Raw genomic sequence first — 22,328 nt, 5'->3', positions numbered from 1 at the left:
CAGCGTCCCCTGTCAGTCATCTAGTGCAGTGGTTCCAAACCAGGGGTACCTCTGGGGGTACTTGGCCTATCCATAGGGGGTACTTGAGAAGACCCATGAGACCATAGGCTTACTGGTAAAATGCACATGAAGGGGTACTTCAGGGGTACTCCGGACAGAGCAAAAAACAATTGGTGGTACAGTAACCAAAAAAGGATGGGAACCACCGATCTAGTGCATTTATAAATCATTAACAGAGACAGAGACAGGCGCAGTAATACTCTGTAAGACTGCCTACATGTATATTTCAATGGGACAGTTTAGAAAAGAGCCATAAGAGGCTACTTTAGGGGCCCAGGCCCCAGGTCTTACCCTCAGGTCCTCTGACATGTGGATCAGCTCCTCCCTCAGGCTGCTGAAGGTGGTCAGCAGGAGACGCATTGTCTTGTCAGCTGTCATACGGGTCTGAGAGAGCGGGAGAGAGGGGGGGGGGGGGTAGAGAAGATATGTGAGAAAAACAAGAGTGACAGGAGAGAGTGATTAATAGAGGGAAAGACAGAGAGGGAATGTTCTGGGAGAACACTGTTAAACAGCCAATAGAAACAGCTGTTACCTGCAGCAGGTAACGGATCTGCTGTTTGGTCAGTTCAGATGCTCCTTTGGGGATCAGGGTCTCGATGTCCTCTCTCTCCATCTGGACAAATACACACACACACACGCACGTTTAGTCTTTCATGTTTCGAATGGTTACCTTCTTCTAAAGAGCACTTTGAGCACCTAGTGAGAAAATGCAGTTACTAACAAAACCATTGTGCTTTTCCCTACTGCATTCAAAAAGTATTCAGACCCCTTCCCTTTTTACACATTTTGTTACGTTACAGGCTTATTTGAAATGTATCAAATAAATATTTCTCCTCCTCAATCTACACATAATACCGCATAATAGCAAATTTAAAATCATAAAAAAACAGAAATACCTTATTACCTAATAAGTATTCCTAAGTATTCAGACCCTTTGCTATGAGACTCAAAGTTGACCTCCATCATTCTTAAAAGGGAGAATTTTAGAACCACCAAGACTCTTCTTAGCGCTGGCCGCCCGGCCAAACTGAGTAATCGGGGGAGAAGGGCCTTGGTCAGGGAGGTGACCAAGAACCCGATGGTCACTCTGACAGAGCTCCAGAGTTCGTCTGTGGAGATGGGAGAACCTTCCAGAAGGACAACCATCTCTGCAGCACTCCACCAATCAGCCCTGTATGGTAGAGCGGCCAGATGGAAGCCACTCCTCAGTAAAAAGCACGACAGCCCACTTGGAGTTTCCCGAAAAGGCACCTAAAGTACTCTCAGACCATGAGGAACAACATTCTCTGGTCTGATGAAACCAAGATGGAACTCATTGGCCTGAATGCCAAGTGTCACGTCTGGAGGAAATCTGCCACTATCCCTATGGTGGTGGCAGCATCATGCTGTGGGGATGTTTTTCAGCGGCACGGACTGGGAGACTAGTCAGGATCGAGGGAAAGATGAACGTAGCAAAGTACAGAGAGATCCTTGATGAAAAGCTGCTCCAGAGCACTGAAGACCTCAGATTGAGGCGAAGGTTCACCTTCCAACAGGACAACAACCCAAAGCACATAGCCAAGACAACACAGGAGTGACTTCTGGACAAGTCTCTGAATGTCCTTGAGTGGCCCAGCCAGAGCATGGACTTGAACCCGATTGAACATCTCTGGAGAGACCTGAAAATAGCTGTGCAGTGACGCTCCCCATCCAACCTGACATAACTTGAGACGATCTGCAGAGAATGGGAAAAACTCTCCAAATACAGGTGTGCCAAACTTGTAGTGTCATACCCAAGAAGACTCGAGGCTATAATCGCTGCAAAAGGTGCTTCAACAAAGTACTGAGTAAAGGTTCTGAATACTTATGTAAATGACATATTTTTTTTATACATTTGCACACCAAAAATCTAAACCTGTTTTTACTTTGTCATTATGGGGTATTGTTTGTAGATTGATGAGAGAATAAGGCTGTAACGTGGTCTGAATACTTTAAGAATGCACTGTAACTGTTTAAACCGTAAAGTACAAGACTTATATGGTGTACTGTGTAAAACCATCATGGCAGCCGCCCCTCCCTCCCTGCTGTACCTTGTAGTCGTTGCTGGGGTCCAGGAGGTGTTTCCTGGGAGAGAGATGGAAAGGTAAACACTGAAGAACATGACAGGTCATAAGGCACGCACACACACACACACACACACACACACACACACACACACACACACACACACACACACACACACACACACACACACACACACCACACACACACACACACACACACACACAAAAGGACAGGGAAACAGAGGGGTGTGTTTGCTCAGTGAATCACAGGTACTATGAGTAAACAGAGAGTCTAGAGAAAGAGAGAGGTCTGACTGACGGTTGTAATTACGGGACTCCTTGGGAAACATTGTCGCTGAGCAGATTATCCCAAAAAACATTAGGGAGTTGTACATTCCACAGCGTTACTGTACATATTATATGGCCTAGCTAGTGAGTCTAGAAAGTTTATGTAAAATGTGTTGACAATGACTACTAGAGACTTTAATGGCTCCAGGAGCGTTATATTCCCCCAATACTGTAGTCTCTATGGGTTACAGAGTAACAGTGCCTGCGCCTCAAACCTCATCCAGTATTTTATGACCTAACCTGACAAACCTCATCCAGTATTTTATGACCTAACGTGACAAACCTCATCCAGTATTTTATGACCTAACCTGACAAACCTCATACAGTATTTTATGACCTAACGTGACAAACCTCATCCAGTATTTTATGACCTAGCATGACAAACCTCATCCAGTATTTTATGACCTAGCATGACAAACCTCATCCAGTATTTTATGACCTAACCTGACAAACCTCATCCAGTATTTTATGACCTAACAAACCTCATCCAGTATTTTATGACCTAACGTGACAAACCTCATCCAGTATTTTATGACCTAGCCTGACAAACCTCATCCAGTATTTTATGACCTAACCTGACAAACCTCATCCAGTATTTTATGACCTAACGTGACAAACCTCATTCAGTATTTTATGACCTAACGTGACAAACCTCATACAGTATTTTATGACCTAACAAACCTCATCCAGTATTTTATGACCTAACGTGACAAACCTCATCCAGTATTTTATGACCTAACGTGACAAACCTCATCCAGTATTTTATGAACTAATGTGACAAACCTCATCCAGTATTTTATGAACTAATGTGACAAACCTCATCCAGTATTTTATGACCTAGCCTGACAAACCTCATCCAGTATTTTATGACCTAGCCTGACAAACCTCATCCAGTATTTTATGACCTAGCATGACAAACCTCATACAGTATTTTATGACCTAGCCTGACAAACCTCATCCAGTATTTTATGACCTAGCCTGACAAACCTCATACAGTATTTTATGACCTAGCCTGACAAACCTCATCCAGTATTTTATGACCTAGCCTGACAAACCTCATACAGTATTTTATGACCTAGCATGACAAATTGAATTAGAGCGAGTGTGACATTCTGAACCCAGTGTGAAACTGAGGAGAGCCAGAGCTAACACTGATTATTTAAATACTCAACCAGCACCCAAAACTACCCCTACAGTTTAGAAGGAGATAGAGTTACAGTTCTTTCTCCCTTTGGTTTCTGTCTTGCTTCCTTATTGTTTTTCTTAGTATGTTATGTTTTATGGTTATTGCTGGAGGAAAAACCAAGCTATAACAAAGCTATAAGCCCTACACATTAATAAGACTTTATGTTGAAAAAAGCTAAACCCACCGTCCGCGTATCTTGGCCACGTGTTCTGAGATGCACGTGTGGATGTCACAGTTCTTCCTATAAACCTCCGCCAGCAGCTCTCCAAAGAAACGGGTGTCCATCTTCACCACTGGTTGTACCTCCCTCACCTTGCACTTCATCTTCACCTGAGACACGTTCTCTATCACCCTCTCTTCCACACTCTCCTCTTCTACCTCCTGAGGAAAAAGAGAGGGAAAAAGTTCAATCTTGCACATCAATCAACCACGAGCAAAAGAGAGAGACAATCTACAATCATTGAATCAATTACCCAACAGTCGGTTTCCTACAATACAACACAACACATGCAACTGTTCCTTGCCCCAAAAATACAAAATGAATCATATCATTTTCGGTATGGTAAAACGTTTTCAGTGTAAACTTAAATTACTAAAACTAGATATAAAGTATGTAAAAAAGATAATGGAACAATATATTATTTAATAAGTACATTTTGGGGAACTACGACTCACCAAAATAAAAACTAGACAGTCAGGGTGAATCTAAAATGCAAAAAATGGCATGGCATGGGGCCGCAATTGATGTTGCTATAATGTTTAAGTCACTCAGGTCGCATAAGAACACGGCATGAGCCACTGCAAAATGTGTAGAATGGCACATTTTCTCTCAGCTCAATGGAAAACTGTGTAGAATTGCAGGAAATTAGCTTTGAAAATGCAATTATTCTCTCAGCCCGATGACAAAATGAATAGAATTGCAGGAAACTATCTTTAAAATGTTCTTTCCGCCCCCAAACTATGTAGAATTGCAGGCTTTAAAACCGCAAAATGTTGTCTCTGTGGCCAAGAGGAAGGCCTCTAACAGAGCTCTGCTACCCGACCCGAGCTCGACGGGCCCCGACGTTATACATCGGGTTAGGAACGGGTATAGCCTGTTTTTCATCAGTAACTAGGGTACGGGTAGTGCTCGGGTATCACTAAATTGATCACTAACATTTTGAAGCTGAGCCATTTGCTTAGAGTGACCAAAAGTAGCTTACTGCTCTCTCATGTCTCTGGTCGTTGAGCAGAGCCAGAGATACTTTTGAGGAGATGGGAAACTCCATTGGAATCATATTAATAGTACACAGACTAGGAGCAGCCATGAGCAGAGTGCATGCAGAGCGAGCTGACCGTGCGCAGGGAGCGATCGAGTGAGACAGAGAGGAGCAGTTAACGGATTTACTAACGGAGGAAGTTTTCTGATTTCGGGTTTCGGGCAGGGCCTTAAATTTGGCAGAAGCAATTAGGCCTGGGTTGGGTAGGGCCTGAACGTCACGGGAATGGGTAGGGCTCAACCTTAAAATTCATGCCCGTGCAGGGCTCTAGCCTCTAATAAACATTTACGCTAATTTGACAATAGCTGTATCCCTTCTAGCCATGACCCTTTTTGTGCTATAACCCTTTTTTTATGGTTCTTCATAGAACCATTATCGAGAATGGTTCTATAAAGAACCGTTCTTAATCTCAAAGGTTCTACAAAGAACATTTTGAAGAAACATACAGGGTTTTTCTTCAGGTAGCCATATCAAAAGTTGAATGAGGTGTGCTAGCCCTGGAACAGTTGGTAGCCCTGGAACAGTTGGGCGTCCAGGGCTAGAGAATTAACAAGCACTGATTTTGTCAACAGTCCTCAACTGACACAAGGCCTTATTAAAGGCGTCTTTCAAAAGACACCATAACTAACCCCAGTCATATTTAACATGTAAAGACAAAACACAACAGATTAGATCAACTGGAATGACTCTCTCGCTCACAGTTGCACAAAAAGAGCTGTGAGCAAACCACACCGCAAAATATTAGAATGAGCCGCCGCCCCTACATTTTACAGGTCAGTACAGGCAGAACCATCATGCTCTCACAACACTGGCTCAGTTTCCGCTTCATCCACTCAGAGATAGGGTTGGTTCAGCGACTGGATCCTGGTGCCTCATAATGGCTGGCTGTCCTATATCAGGACAATCAATAGATAGGGCCCGTCTATTGTAGGCAATAGCTTAATAGCTGCCGCGGTCATCCCCCTCTTCAAAGGGGGAGACACTCTAGACCCAAACTGCTAAAGACCTATATCTATCCTACCCTGGCTTTCTAAGGTCTTCGAAAGCCAAGTTAACAAACAGATCACCGACCATTTCGAATCCCACCGTACCTTCTCCGCTATGCAATATGGTTTCCGATCTGGTCATGAGTGCACCTCAGCCACGCTCAAGGTCCTAAACGATAACATAACCGCCATCGATAAGAGACAATACTGTGCAGCTGTATTCATCGACCTGGCCAAGGCTTTTGACTCTGTCAATCACCACATTCTTATCGGCAGACTCAACAGCCTTGGTTTCTCAAATGATTGCCTCGCCTGGTTCATCAACTACTTCTCAGACAGAGTTCAGTGTGTCAAATCGGATGGCCTGTTGTCCGAACCTCTGGCAGTCTCTATGGGGGTGCCATAGGGCTCAATTCTCGGGCCGAGTCTTTTCTCTGTATACATCAATGATATCGCTCTTGCTGCTGGTGATTCTCTGATCCACCTCTACGCAGACAACACCATTCTGTATATTTCTGGCCCTTCTTTGGACACTGTGTTAACTAACCTCCAGACGAGCTTCAATGCCATACAACTCTCCTTCCGTGGCCTCCAACTGCTCTTAAATGCAAACAAAACTAAATGCATGCTCTTCAACCGATCGCTGCCCACACCTACCCACCTGTCCAGCATCACTACTCTGGACAGTTCTGACTTAGAGTATATGGACAACTACAAATACCTGGGTGTCTGGTTAGACTGTAAACTCTCCTTCCAGACTCACATTAAGCATCTCCATTCCAAAATTAAATCTAGAATCGGCTTCCTATTTCACAACAAAGCATCCTTCACTCATGCTGCCAAACCTACCCTAGTAAAACTGACTATGCTACCAATCCTTGACTTCGGCGATGTCATTTTCAAAATAGCCTCCAACGCTCTACTCAGCAAATTGGATGCAGTCTATCACAGTGCCATCCGTTTTGTCACCAAAGCCCCATATACTACCCACCACTGCGACCTGTACGCTCTCGTTGGCTGGCCCTCGCTTCATATCCGTCGCCAAACCCACTGGCTCCAGGTCATCTATAAGTCGTTGCTAGATAAAGCCCTGCCTTATCTCAGCTCACTGCTCACCATAGCAGCACCCACCCACAGCACGCGCTCCAGCAGGTATATTTCACTGGTCACCCCCAAAGCCAATTCCTCATTCGGCCACCTTTCCTTTCAGTTCTCTGCTGCCAATGACTGGAACGAACTGCAAAAATCCCTGAAGCTGGAGACTCATATCTCCCTCACTAGCTTTAAGCACCAGCTGTCAGCGCAGCTCACAGATCACTGCACCTGTACATAGCCCATCTGTAAATATCCCATCCAACTACCTCATCACCATATTGTTATTTATGTTATTTATTTTGCTCCTTTGCACCCCAGCATCGCTACTTGCACACTCATCTTCTGCACATCTATCACCCAAGTGTTTAATTTGCCATACTGTAATAATTTCGCTACTATGGCCTATTTATTGCCTCACCCCCCTTATCCTACCTCATTTGCACACACTGTATATAGACTTTCTCTATTGGATTATTTTACTGTATGTTTGTTTATTCCATGTGTAACTCTGTGTTGTTGTTTGTGTCGCACTGCTTTGCTTTATCTTGGCCAGGTCGCAGTTGTAAATGAGAACTTGTTCTCAACTAGCCTACCTGGTTAAATATATATATTTTTTTGAATTACAAATTACGTTGAAAATGTCAGAGAAAAAGAATGGGCTGTAGAAAGAGTCTCAGATATCCCTTGATGTAATATCTTGGCTAATTCACAAATCTAGAAATCGGATGTTTATGTTTTTGGCCTGATCTGATCAGAGTTTGGTTTCACCTGGTTTCACTGACAGTAGACTGAGAGAAGATAGTGTTCTCTGTCTGATTTCTTCCTCCATATCAAATTTCAAACCATGGTAGGTGTGGTGGAGCCGCACAGCAGCCAGTCAGGCCAGATTCCAAAGGGGAGACTGAGCCAATAGGAAGCTATGGTTTTCAGCTGGTTAGGTTTCTGTTCACACTTAAAGCACGCACACACACTGATATGTTTGAGTGCAAATAAGAATGGGGTAATTATCGCTCACCCTTAGATTTATTTCACCTTTTACTGAAATGTTTTTTAGGTAGTCCATTATCAACGTTCCTAACCCTGACATTTATTCTGAATGCAGGTTGCCAGTGTATAAAAATCCCAACGGTTGCATGTCCTAACTCTGGCTGGATTCCAATAGGAATTATATGTCACTTTGCAAGCCAGCATAATGTGACTTGAAGGCCTGATGTGGACTGTAAACCTGTATGTCCCTAACACCACTGTGTTGTGGTAAAACATGGCAATCAAAGCACGGCATTATGAAATATGTAACGTTTTGTAGTAAACAGTTATATATATATATATAAACTCAGCAAAAAAAGAAACGTCCTCTCACTGTCAACTGCGTTTATTTTCAGCAAACTTAACAGCTGTAAATATTTGTATGAACATAACTGAGTCATAAATTGAACAAGTTCCACAGACATGTGACTAACAGAAATTGAATAATGTGTCCCTGAACAAAGGGGGGTCAAAATCAAAAGTAACAGTCAGTATCTGGTGTGGCCACCAGCTGCATTAAGTACTGCAGTGCATCTCCTCCTCTCACAGTTCTTGCTGTGAGAAGTTACCCCACTCTTCCACCAAGGCACCTGCAAGTTCCCGGACATTTCTGGGGGGAATGGCTCTAGCCCTCACCCTCTGATCCAACAGGTCCCAGACGTGCTCAATGGGATTGCGATCCGGGCTCTTCGCTGGCCATGGCAGAACACTGACATTCCTGTCTTGCAGTTAATCATGCACAGAACGAGCAATATTGCTGGTGGCATTGTCATGCTGGAGGGTCATGTTAGGATGAGCCTGCAGGAAGGGTACCACATGAGGGAGGAGGATGTCTTCCCTGTAACGCACAGCGTTGAGATTGCCTGCAATGACAACAAGCTCAGTCCGATGATGCTGTGACACACCGCCCCAGACCATGACGGACCCTCCATCTCCAAATCGATCCCGCTCCAGAGTACAGGCCTCGGTGTAACGCTCATTCCTTCAACGATAAACATGAATCCGACCATCACCCCTGGTGAGACAAAACCGCGACTCATCAGTGAAGAGCACTTTTTGCCAGTCCTGTCTGGTCCAGCGATGGTGGGTTTGTGCCGATAGGCGACGTTGTTGCCGGTGATGTCTGGTGAGGACCTGCCTTACAACAGGCCTACAAGCCCTCAGTCCAGCCTCTCTCAGCCTATTGCGGACAGTCTGAGCACTGATGGAGGGATTGTGCGTTCCTGGTGTAACTTGGGCAGTTGTTGTTGCCATCCTGTACCTGTCCCTCAGGTGTGATGTTTGGATGTACCGATCCTGTGCAGGTGTTGTTACACGTGGTCTGCCACTGCGAGGGCGATCAGCTGTCCATCCTGTCTCCCTGTAGCGCTGTCTTAGGCGTCTCACAGTACGGACATTGCAATTTATTGCCCTGGCCACATCTGCAGTCCTCATGCTTCCTTGCAGCATGCCTAAGGCACGTTCACGCAGATGAGCAGGGACCCTGGGCATCTTTCTTCTGGTGTTTTCAGAATCAGTCGAAAGGCATCTTTACTATCCTAAGTTTTCATAACTGTGACCTTAATTGCCTACCTTCTGTAAGCTGTTAGTGTCTTAATGACCGTTCCATAGGTGCATGCTCCTTAATTGTTTATGGTTCATGCACCTATATATACACACACAGTTGTGGAAGGCTACCCGAAATGTTTTACCCAAGTTAAACAATTTAAAGGCAATGCTACCAAATACTAGTTGGGGGTATGTAAACTTCTGACCAATTGGGAATGTGATGAAAGAAATAAAAGCTGAAATAAATCATTGTCTCTACTATTATTCTGACATTTCACATTCTTAAAATGAAGTGGTGATCCTAACTGACCTAAGACAGGGAATTTTTACAAGAATTAAATGTCAGGAATTGTGAAAAACTGAGTTTAAATGTATTTGGCTAAGGTGTATGTAAACTTCCGACTTCAACTGTATATACACACATACACACAGTACCAGTCAAAAGTTTGGACACACCTACTCATTTCAGGGTTTTTCTTTATTTAAAAACGTTTTTCTATATTGTAGAATAATAGTGAAGACATCAAAACTATGAAATAACACATATGGATCATGTAGTAACCAAAAAAGTATTACAAAATTCTTCAAAGTAGCCACCTTTTGCCTTGATGACAGCTTTGCACACTCTTGGCATTCTCTCAACCAGCTTCACGAGGTAGTCATCTGGAAGGCATTTCAATTAACAGGTGTTCCTTGTTAAGCGTTAATTTGTGGAACTTATTTCCTTTTTAATGCGTTTGAGCCAATCAGTTGTGTTGTGACAAGGTAGGGGTGGTATACAGAAGATAGAAGTCCATATTATGGCAAGAACAGCTCAAATAAGCAAATAGAAACGACAGTCCATCATTACTTTAAGACATAAAGGTCAGTCAATGCAGAAAATGTCAAGAACCTTGAACGTTTCTTCAAATGCAGTCACAAAAACCATCAAGCGCTTTGACGAAACTGGATCTCATGAGGACAGCCACAGGAAAGGAAGACCCAGAGTTACCTCTGCTGCAGAGGATAAGTTCATTAGAGTTACCAGCCTCAGAAATTGGCAATTAACTGCACCTCACAGAGTTCAAGTTACAGACACAGCTCAACATCAACTGTTCAGAGGAGTACGTGAATCAGGCCTTCATGGTCGAATTTCTGCAAAGAAACCACTACTAAAGGACACCAATAAGAAGAGACTTGCTTTGGCCAAGAAACACAAGCAATGGACATTAGACCGGTGGAAATCTGTCCTTTGGTCCGATTAGTCCAAATTTGAGAATTTTGGTTCCAACCACCGTGTCTTTGTGAGACGCAGAGTAGGTGAACGGATGATCTCCGCATTTTGGGTTCCCACCATGAAGCATGGAGGAGGAGGTGTGATGGTATGGGGGTGCTTTGCTGGTGACACTGTCAGTGATTTATTTAGAATTCAAGGCACACTTAACCAACATGGCTAAGACAGCATTCTGCAGCGATACGCCATCCCATCCGGTTTGTGCTTAGTGTGACTATCATTTGTTTTTCAACAAGACAATGACTCAAAACACACCTCCAGGCTGTGTAAGTGTTATTTGACCAAGAAGGGGAGTGATGGAGTGCTGCATCAGATGACCTGGCCTCCACAATCACACGACCTCAACCCAATTGAGATGGTTTGGGGTGAGTTGGACCGCAGAGTGAAGGAAAAGCAGCCAACAAGTGTTCAGCATATGTGGGAACTCCTTCCAGACTTTTGGAAAAGCATTCCAGGTGACTACCCCATGAAGCTGGTTGAGAGAATGCAAAGCTGTCATTAAGGCAAAGGGTGGCTACTTTGAAGAATCTAAAATCTAAAATACATTTTGATTTGTTTAACACTTTTTTGGTTACTACATAATTCCATATGTGCTATTTCATAGTTTTGATGTCTTCACTATTATTCTACAATGTAGAAAATAGTAAACATAAAGAGAAACACTTGAATGAATATGTGTGTCTGAATTTTTTACTGGAACTGTGTGTATATATAACATTTGCCTACAGTAGAAACTCACTTTTTGAAGTCCACAGAAATGAAAATGAACGAATTCAACAATTATGTGTCTGTCACTAATAAACACAGTCAAGGGTTGTAACTGTACAATTCACTCAAATTGGCAAGGCACACTGGGAAATTATATTGGGGGAGTGGCTTAGTGGGGGTGTGACTTTCAAGAAGTGTTGTACCAGTTTAAGTGGTCTATGGTTATATTCATTAAAGTTGTATCATGTCTGCTGCCAGTTCTAAAGTATTTACAGTATAAGCGCTTACATAAGAGCATGTGGCAATAAAGAGCTGTAAATATTTTTGTAAATGTCCATTACCCAACCTTGTCAAGAGATATGAACCTCTTGGTGTAAGCAAGGGGGTTCAATTCAATATTAAAAATACTATATGAGGTGTTATTGCATAACACTGAAAGTGTTCATTTCCTAACATTGACAAAGTGTAACAGTGTCAGCACAAAGCACACTGTTAATTTAACACTCAAAAGTGTGGACCCGTATAGACACCGGCCCAGGGTTAAATTGAACATGGTCAGTGTTGATTTAACACTGGAGAATTTGCTTTGCAATTTTCTGGATTCAGGTTCACTGAAACATCGTTTTAAGCTTTGTTTTACTATTAACAGTTACAGCTGATTTCAGGATTTGTATATCGAGTCGCTCTACTTAAATATTTGTCATCTGATGTATTTGTTTCAGTCTCTGAATTGTTTAATCAAACGCCAGCTCCTGATATTAGGGCATAAAAACCTATATCCTGTCCCGAGCTTGTTTCCCCCGTTTTCTCCCAGCTGAACAATGATAGTTTTCGTCCCACATTGCCAAGCGTCATAAAAACTGCACCCTCAACTTCATAACCCCTTTGCTAGTTATTCAATCATATAACTAAGACATTTGCTGGAAAGAAACTTGAAAATGATTTGTTTTGTTGAATAGTCATGATTGGTTCAAGCTCTTTCTAGTGTCGAAAGACAAAGGTGGCGAAGAATATCATTGCTACTTAACGTGGATCCAAATTCAGTTTTGGGATCCACCAGCATCATTGGCGTAGGGTCAGCTGGACGTTTCTGACAGGTCTTGGAACTGTGAAAACGGGCAGCCTCTCCCCGCTTGGTCCGATGGGATATGTAGTGATTTAGCCAACACAGCCAGATATGTACACATTCTTGTGTACCCTTAGCCATTTTTAAACTGACTATCGTATTTGTTGATTAAATCTGACTTCATTAGTACAATGAGTAATCAAGGAATGTCACAAGTTAATTGACACGAAAACATGAGAAAATAGCAACTCTATAGAGCGCCAATGGCTACAATGAATGGCGAAATTACTTCCGGACAGAAAAGGTCCACGGAGCTCCTCCTCACTGCTCTATAATACTGTAATAATCTAAAAAAACAGTCGCCCTCTATTTCACCTTCTCTCTCCCCTACCCTTTCTGTCATAACATCTCAGATATTAGCGCCATGTTGGGCGCTAACCTTTGGGCTTCTGAGTGGCGCAGCGGTCTAAGGAACTGCATCTCAGTGCTAGAGGCATCACTACAGACCCTGGTTCAATTCCAGGCTGTATCACAACCGGCTGTGATTGGGAGTCCCATAGGGCGGCACACAATTGTCCCAGCGTCGTCTGGGTTAGGGTTTGGCCGGGGTACGCCGTCATTGTGAATAAGAATTTGTTCTTAACTGACTTGCCTTGTTAAATAAAGAATAAATAAATAAAATATATGATTATGACATGCACTGTACTATGTGATGAGCGACAAGGGGTTATTAATAAGGGGCTTTTTAATGTGTAGAAATAAGTGATAGTTTGGCTTACTCGCTCCTGCCTGCACTGCTGTGTTTTGGGTGTAATCACCCGTGTGGAGGGATAGTGTCCTTGAACCTTGCCTGGCTCCTGGTTGGGTGTGTCTGATATGGAAACATTCCAGGGATTCTTCCAGTGAAAGAGAGGTAGTTGGTAAAGGTTATGGTGATAGGCTTGGCCCTGAAGCTGGCTGCCACTCAACCGGTTTGGAGAGCAGAGCAACACCTGAGGCAAGAAGCAATAGGCTCTGTAAACACTTTATGCTGCTGCCCCTCCATAGCACGGAGTTTAACTTATATGGATACAACTGAACTGGGCATGCATAACTAAGTTCAAGCACAATGGTGAGGTTAGCTATACCCTGAGTGAAACTTTTCTATATCTATACAAATACACATAGGTTACCAGACTGTAAGGTCAAGATACCCTTTGAGTCAAACCTAAAAAATTTAATTTGATAACCCTGTTGCAGAAGAACTTTCATGCAATGCTTGATTATACATGTAGTGTATTTGAGGTTTAAAAAGGCTTCTGAACTTTGTAATTTCCACTTTGAAATGTCAGACTTGATTATCCCTTACGGAAAATGTCCATATAATCCACATAATAATTCACATTTCCTGTTACTGCAGGATCATTTTTCAGCTGTAGCAAACTGGCTTAAATTAAGATCCTACATTTGTATCTGTTTCCATATAGTTAAACCTATAGTACCAGTCAAATGTTTGGACACACTTACTCATTCAAGGGTTTTTCTTTATATTTACTATTTTATACATTGTAGAATAATAGTGAAGACATCAAAACTATGAAATAACACATATGGAATCATGTAGTAACCAAAAAAGTGTTAAATTAAGTTGCCACCCTTTGCCTTGATGACAGCTTTGCACACTCTTGGCATTCTCTCAACCAGCTTCATGAGATAGTCACCTGGAATGCATTTCAATTAACCTGTCTGGGCTAGGGGGCAGTATTTTCACGGCCGGATGAAAAACGTACCCAATTTAAACAGGTTACTACTCTGGCCCAGAAACTAGAATATGCATATTAGTAGATTTGGATAGAAAACACTCTGAAGTTTCTAAAACTGTTTGAATGGTGTCTGTGAGTATAACAGAACTCATATGGCAGGCAAAAACCTGAGAAAAATACAACCAGGAAATGAAAATCTGGTGCCTGTAGTTTTTTCAAGTGATTGCCTATCTAACACACAGTGAGTTAGGGTTCATTTTGCACTTCCTAAGGCTTCCACTAAATGTCAACAGTCTTTAGAAAGTTGTTTGAGGCGTCTATGGTGAACAGAGACCGAACGAGAAGGTGGGGAAGTTGTAGACCCAGGGAAGGACATCAGTTCATTGGCGCGCATTCACGTGAGTTAGCTGTGTTCCAAAACGTTTTTCAAGACAATGGAATCGTCCGGTTGGAATATTACTGAAGTTTCACGTTAAAGTGGCCCTAAAGATTGATGCTATACAACGTTTGACATGTTTGAACGAACGTAAATATAACTTTTTTTGACTTTGTGACATTTTCCTCGCGCGTCCTACATTTTGAGTAGCTTACTGAACGCGCAAACAACATGGAGTTATTTGGACATAAATGATGAATTTTATCAAACAAAACAACATTTATTGTGGACCTGGGATTCCTGGAAGTGCCTTCTGATGAAGATTATTAAAGGTAAGTGAATATTTCTAATGCTATTTATGCATTTAGATGACTCCAAAATGGCGGGTATCTGTAATTGCCTGATGTATTTTTCTGATCGCAGTACTCAGATTATTGCAAAGTGTGCTTTCCCAGTAAAGTTATTTTGAAATCTGTCAATGCGTGATGCATTCAGGAGATGTTAATCTATAATTCTTTGAATAACAGTTTAATATTTTAGCAACGTTTATAATGAGTATTTTTGTAAATTGTTGTGCTGATTCACCGGCAGTTTTGGGGGAAATACATTTTCTGAACGTCACGCGCCAATGTAAAATGGGGTTTTTGGATATAAATATGAACTTGATAGAACAAAAAATGCATGTATTGTCTAACATAATGTCCGAGGAGTGTCATCTGATGAAGATTGTCAAAGGTTAGTACATAATTGTAGCTGGTTTTCTGCTTTTGGTGACGCTTGTCCTTGCATTGAAAATGGCTGTGTGTAATTTTTTGTCTATGTACTGTCCTAACATAATCTAACTTTATGCTTTCGCCGTAAATCTTTTTTTGAAATCGGATAACGTGGTTGGATTAAGGAGATGTTTATCTATAAAATGGTGTAAAATAGTTGTATGTTTGAGAAATTTGAATTATGACATTTTGTTGTTTTCGAATCTGGCGCTCTGATTTTTCACTGGCTGTTGATAGTGTGTACCGCGGGTGGCACGTAGCCCATAGAAGTTAACAGGTGTGCCTCTCACCAAGAAGAGTGATGGAGTGCTACATCAGATGACCTGGCCTCCACAATCACCCAACCTCAACTCAATTGAGATGTTTTGGGATGAGTTGGACCGCAGAGTGAAGGAAATGCAGCCAACAAGTGCTCAGTATATGTGGGAACTCCTTCAAGACTGTTGGAAAAAAATTCCAGGAGAAGCTGGTTGAGAGAATGCCAAGAGTGTGCAAAGCTGTCATCAAGGCAAAGGGTGGCTACTTTGAAGAATCTAAAATGTAAAATATATTTTGATTTGTTTAACACTTGTTTGGTTACTACAGTTGAATTCGGAAGTTTACATACACCTTAGCCAAATACATTGAAACTCAGTTTTTCACAATTACTGACATTTAATACTAGTAAAAATTCCCTGTCTTAGGTCAGTTAGGATCCCCACTTTTTTTTAAGAATGTGAAATGTCAGAATAATAGTAGAAAGAATTATTTATTTCAGCTTTTATTTCTTTCATCACATTCCCAGTGGGTCAGAAGTTTACATACACTCAATTAGTATTTGGTAGCATTGCCTTTAAATTGTTTAATTTGGGTCAAACGTTTCGGGTAGCCTTCCACAAGCTTCCCACAATAAGTTGGGTTAATTGTGGCCCATTCCTCCTGACAGAGCTGGTGTAACTGAGTCAGGGTGTAGGCCTCCTTGCTCACACACGCTTTTTCAGTTCAGCCCACACATTTTCTATAGGCTTGAGGTCAGGGCTTTGTGATGGCCACTCCAATACCTTGACTTTGTTGTCCTTAAGCCATTTTGCCACAACTTTGGAAATATGCTTGGGGTCATTGTCCATTTGGAAGACCCATTTGCGACCAAGCTTTAACTTCCTGACTGATGTCTTGAGATGTTGCTTCAATATATCCACATAATTTTCCATCCTCATGATGCCTTCTATTTTGTGAAGTGCACCAGTTCCTCCTGCAGCAAAGCACCCCCACAACATGATGCTGCCACCCCCATGCTTCACGTTTTCTTTGGCTTGCAAACCTCCCCCTTTTTCCTCCAAACATAACAATGGTCATTATGGCCAAGCAGTTCTATTTTTGTTTCATCAGATCAGAGGACATTTCTCCAAAAAGTACGATCTCTGTCCCCATGTGCAGTTGCAAACAACAGTCTGGCTTTTTTATGGTGGTTTTGGAGCAGTGGCTTCTTCCTTGCTGAGTGGCCTTTCAGGTTATGTTAATATAGGTCTCGTTTTACTGTGGATATAGATACTTTTGTACCCGTTTCCTCCAGCATCTTCACAAATTCCTTTGCTGTTGTTCTGGGATTTATTTGCATTTTTTGCACCAAAGTACATTTATCTCAGAACGCGTCTCCTTCCTGAGTGGTATGACGGCTGTGTGGTCCCATGGTGTTTATACTTGCGTGCTATTGTTTGATCAGATGAATGTGGTACCTTCAGGCGTTTGGAAATTGCTCCCAAGGACGAACCAGACTTGTGGAGGTCTACAATTTCCCCCCCCCCCCATGATGTCAAGCAAAGAGGCACTGAGTTTGAAGGTAGGCCTTGAAATACATCCACAGGTACACCTCCAATTGACTCAAATTATGGCAATTAGCCTATCAGAAGATTCTAAAGCCATGACATAATTTTCTGGAATTTCCCAAACTGTTTAAAGGCACAGTCAACTTAGTGTATGTAAACTTCTGACCCACTGGAATTGTGATACAGTGAATTATAAGTGAAATAATCTGTCTGTAAACAATTGTTAGAAAAATTACAAAATGACTGACCGACTTGCCAAAACTATAGTTTGTTAACAAGAAATTTGTGGAGAGGTTGAAAAACGAATTTTAATGACTCCAACCTAAGTGTATGTAAACTTCCGACTTCAACTGTACATGCTTCCATATATGTTATTTCATAGTTTTGATGTCTTCACTATTATTTTACAATGTAGAAAATAGTAAAAATTAAGAAAGACCCTTAAATGAGTAGGTGTGTCCAAACTTTTCACTGGTACTGTATATCTGTCTCCAAGTGAAGCAGGGCACTAGTGTAGGGGTTATGCTGACCTCAGGCTGTAGAATGTGTATTGGAGAAGGGGAGTTCAACTATGAGGTAATCGTATAGGAGAGGGTGATCACTATGAAGTAATGGTATAGGAAAGGGTGATCACTGTGAGGTAATGGTATAGGGGAGGGTAATCACTATGAGGTAATGGTATAGGGGAGGGTGATCACTATGAGGTAATGGTATAGGAGAGGGTGATCTCTATGAGGTAATGGTATAGGGGAGGGTGATCTCTATGAGGTAATGGTATAGGGGAGGGTGATCTCTATGAGGTAATGGTATAGGAGAGGGTGATCTCTATGAGGTAATGGTATAGGGGAGGGTGATCACTATGAGGAAATGGTATAGGAGAGGGTGATCACTATGAGGTAATGGTATAGGGGAGGGTGATCTCTATGAGGTAATGGTATAGGAGAGGGTGATCTCTATGAGGTAATGGTATAGGGGAGGGTGATCTCTATGAGGTAATGGTATAGGGGAGGGTGATCTCTATGAGGTAATGGTATAGGAGAGGGTGATCTCTATGAGGTAATGGTATAGGGGAGGGTGATCACTATGAGGAAATGGTATAGGAGAGGAAACTATGGGTTAATGGTATAGGAGGGTGAGAGTGATAGTAAAGCAGGAGAAACGGTGGGAAAGCAGGGAGAAGCAGAAACAGACTGTGCTAGAAGAATGCAGAAACAAACAAGCCCTTCTATTTGACATTCTTATCTTACTATGTTTTATTGCATGCACATGGGCTATATCATTAGGATGTTGGCTGTGAGTCAAGACAACATGTCATTATGAGCTGAATATGCTTATCCTTATCATAGTTAATTAACAACCAGCTCTGAAGGATTGCTGTTAGGAGATTGCCCAACCCAGTCAAAGAATTTTAAGGGCAATTCCACAACAGCTTAGTCCAAAGATATTTTTAGGTATCACAGAATGTTCTGGCAATTTTCACTTCATTGGGAGGAAGGATGTTTAACCTGTTTGGGATAGGGGGCAGTATTTTCACGGCCGGATAAAAAACGTACCCGATTTAATCTGGTTACTACTCCTGCCCAGAAACTAGAATATGCATATAATTAGTAGAGTTGGATAGAAAACAATCTAAAGTTTCTAAAAACTGTTTGAATGGTGTCTGTGCGTATAACAGAACTCATATGGCAGGCCAAAACCTGGGAAGATTCCATACAGGAAGTGCCCTGTCTGACAATTTGTTCTCCTTCTAGGGCATCTCTATCAAAAATACAGCATCTCTGCTATAACGTGACATTTTCTAAGGCTTCCATTGGCTCTCAGAAGGCGCCAGAAAGTGGAATGACGTCTCTGCAGTCTCTGGCCGAAAAAAAGCAGGAGTTTTTGTGAGTGGTCAGGCAGGGAACAATGACACTGGAGTGCGCGTGCACGAGACGACTCCATGTTTTTCTTTCAGTCTATGAATGAATATAACGTCGCCCGGTTGGAATATTATCGCTATTTTACGAGAAAAATAGCATAAAAATTGATTTTAAACAGCGTTTGACATGCTTCGAAGTACGGTAATGGAATATTTAGCTTTTTTTTTTTGTCACAAAATACGCCCGCGCGTCACCCTTCGGATAGTGACCTGAACGCACAAACAAAATGGAGCTTTTTGGAAATAACTATGGATTATTTCGAACCAAAACAACATTTGTTGTTGAAGTAGAAGTCCTGGGAGTGCATTCTGACAAAGAACAGCAAAGTTAATCCAATTTCTCTTATAGTAAATCTGAGTTTGGTGAGCACCAAACTTGGTGGGTGTGAAATTAGCTAGCCTGTGATGGCCGAGCTATCTACTCAGAATATTGCAAAATGTGCTTTCGCCGAAAAGCTATTTTAAAATCTGACACCGCGATTGCATAAAGGAGTTCTGTATCTATAATTCTTATGTTTTTTGTAAACGTTTATCGTGAGTAATTTAGTAAATTCACCGGAAGTTTGCGGTGGGTATGCTAGTTCTGAACATCACATGCTAATGTAAAAAGCTGTTTTTTGATATAAATATGAACTTGATTGAACAAAACATGCATATATTGTATAACATAATGTCATAGGAGTGTCATCTGATGAAGATCACCCAAAGGTTAGTGCTGCATTTAGCTGTGGTTTTGGTTTTTGTGACATATATGCTTGCTTTGAAAATGGCTGTGTGATTTATTTTTGGCAGGGTACTCTCCTGACATAATCTAATGTTTTGCTTTCGCTGTAAAGCCTTTTTGAAATCGGACAATGTGGTTAGATTAACGAGAGTCTTGTCTTTAAAATGGTGTAAAATAGTAATATGTTTGAGAAATTAAAGTTATAGCATTTTTAAGGTATTTGTATTTCGCGCCACGCTCTACCATTGGATATTGGTGAGGCCCTTAACATGCTTTTTACATTTGTATCACAAACCACTTTTTGAGAAAATCATGATGGTGGCCATTTTAGGCACCTTTTAGACCTCCTGTAAGGCCCTATGATCCATGAACCTGTCAAGAATCCCGCTTCCTGAGTCTGTTTTCTGCCTGATCTGACTGTTTTTTGTTTTGGAGTCTTTTGTCTGAGGTTCCTGAACGCACCCTGTCTGGTTGCCAGGCGACGAAGCTAGGCGGGAGAACTTTTGATTACCCGCACCTGCATCTCATCAACCATCTGCACACCTGGTCCTGATCATCACCTCTTCATAAGCCCTGACCTGACATCCATTCCCTGCCGGATCGTTAGCAACGAACAGTATGTTGTGCCAGCGTATCAGCCTCATGTTCCCTGAGTTTGTTTTGTTATTCTGTACTTGTTGCCGGTTACTCACTCCCGTTTACTCTGTCTAGTCATTCTCCCAGAACATTCAACTCCCTTGCCTGGCCGTCGATGGATTCAGTGACTTCATTGGATCAACCCATTCACTCTCATCAACTCACCTCCGCTGCCGCTCCGTCTCCTGGATTATTCAAATTACACATCAAGACTACCAATAAATATTCACCTTCATTTTACTCACCTTGTCCTGGTCTGCTTCTGGGTTCTGTCTTAGAAAATCGTGACAGAACCGTACATGATACAGACAAAACCTTGGTGTCATACTCCTAACAGTGTGCTATAAAATATGTATGGCTATATTCTGAAATAACATTTTCACATTAAATTTGATTATTAACACCTCAAAAGGCCACTTTTTGATTTAGCTTATATTTAGAACAATATACTCTTCAAACACATCACATTTCCAGAGTGGCTCTCTGCTCCTTCTGAAGAAATTATACATTTTATACATAGAAATTGACATTATAGGTCATTAACCTGTAGGATTGCGCATTTGGAAAATCACCAGCTGAGGGAGTTCTCATTCATGTGTAAAATTGTATTTCAGAATGTAGCGATGCTCCATATTTTAGAGCACACTGTTAGGAGGTGTTGTCTGTATAATGTACAGTTCACGGATCATTGGGTCTTACATGTGGCCTGTATAGCTCTAAAAAAGGCCTAAAATGGTCACTTTAATCATGATTTTCTCAAAAATTGTTTGTGTTACATGTGTTTTAATATGCTATGCTAGCATGGAATTGCCCTTAAAATCCCTACTACACTGTACACACCCATCCAGCTGAACCAGCTTTCCCTCTCTGGGGGGAGTAGGATATTACACAGACATTCTATAATCATTGATCAGACCCTATTTCAAATTCCTCCATTTTCTTAAGAAAGCCCTTATAAACCCAGACACACTCATTTATCTAGAGTGAAAAGCACACTTTTACATTTTTTTAAACATTTTTAGTCATTTAGCAGACGCTCTTATCCAGAGCGACTTACAGTAGTGAGTACATACATTTCATTTCAATTTCATGCATTTTATTATTATTTTTTTTTGCACTGGCCCCCTGTGGGAATCGAACCCACAACCCTGGCGTTGCACACATCATGCTGGCGTTGCAAACACCATGCTCTACCAACTGAGCCACTTGTATCTGGTTTGTATCACATACAATTTGATCTAAATAAAAATGTCATCCCTGCAAACACATGTATTCTTTTTATAGAATCTGAGACAGCAATCCCCTTTATCTATACATCTGTAATCTAAAACTTGAAGGCAATACATCATGATGGCTCCACCTGGAAGTGTGTCCAGTCCTTCTAGACTTTAATAACTTATCCACAAAGGCCCCGTGTGTCCATGTGAATACTGATGTAGGTCAGGACAGGAGTATGAACCAGGGCATCAGTGTTACACTGTAACAGCAGAGTTTGGGGTATTGTGACACTGCCTGTGTAGAGTGGGAGGGAGTGTTAGCTTTCTAACAGTCTGACCATTTGACACTGGAAAGGACCTCACAGGAATGTGAAGGCATAAGGTAAACAATAACAAGGACATATGCAAATAAAATTGAGGTCTGTTTGGTCATACACAAATACACAAACTCGCGCACACACACCCAGGCACACACGCACATCACTCAACACATACAACACACAAACCAAAATGATCAGCAAACCATTTTACTGTGTACAG

General features: G+C 41.8%; 1 protein-coding gene across 2 annotated transcripts in view; it reads right to left on the bottom strand.

Annotated features, from left to right (window-relative positions):
- The window catches only part of LOC115148951 (protein POF1B), a 33,783-nt gene that overhangs the window by 5,815 nt on the left and 5,640 nt on the right, over positions 1–22,328 (bottom strand). For both annotated transcript variants that reach the window (XM_029691302.1, XM_029691303.1), the window contains exons 3-6: positions 3,821–4,017; positions 2,130–2,163; positions 593–673; positions 352–444 (exon numbers count right to left, since the gene is read on the bottom strand). In XM_029691302.1, coding sequence (XP_029547162.1) covers positions 352–444; positions 593–673; positions 2,130–2,163; positions 3,821–4,017 — 405 coding nt within the window. The remainder of the gene's footprint in view (positions 1–351; positions 445–592; positions 674–2,129; positions 2,164–3,820; positions 4,018–22,328) is intronic.

This window comes from Salmo trutta, chromosome 15 (genome assembly GCF_901001165.1).
Source record: "Salmo trutta chromosome 15, fSalTru1.1, whole genome shotgun sequence".
NCBI classification, from domain to species: Eukaryota; Metazoa; Chordata; class Actinopteri; order Salmoniformes; family Salmonidae; genus Salmo; species Salmo trutta.
This window is presented reverse-complemented; position numbering and strand designations above follow the sequence as displayed.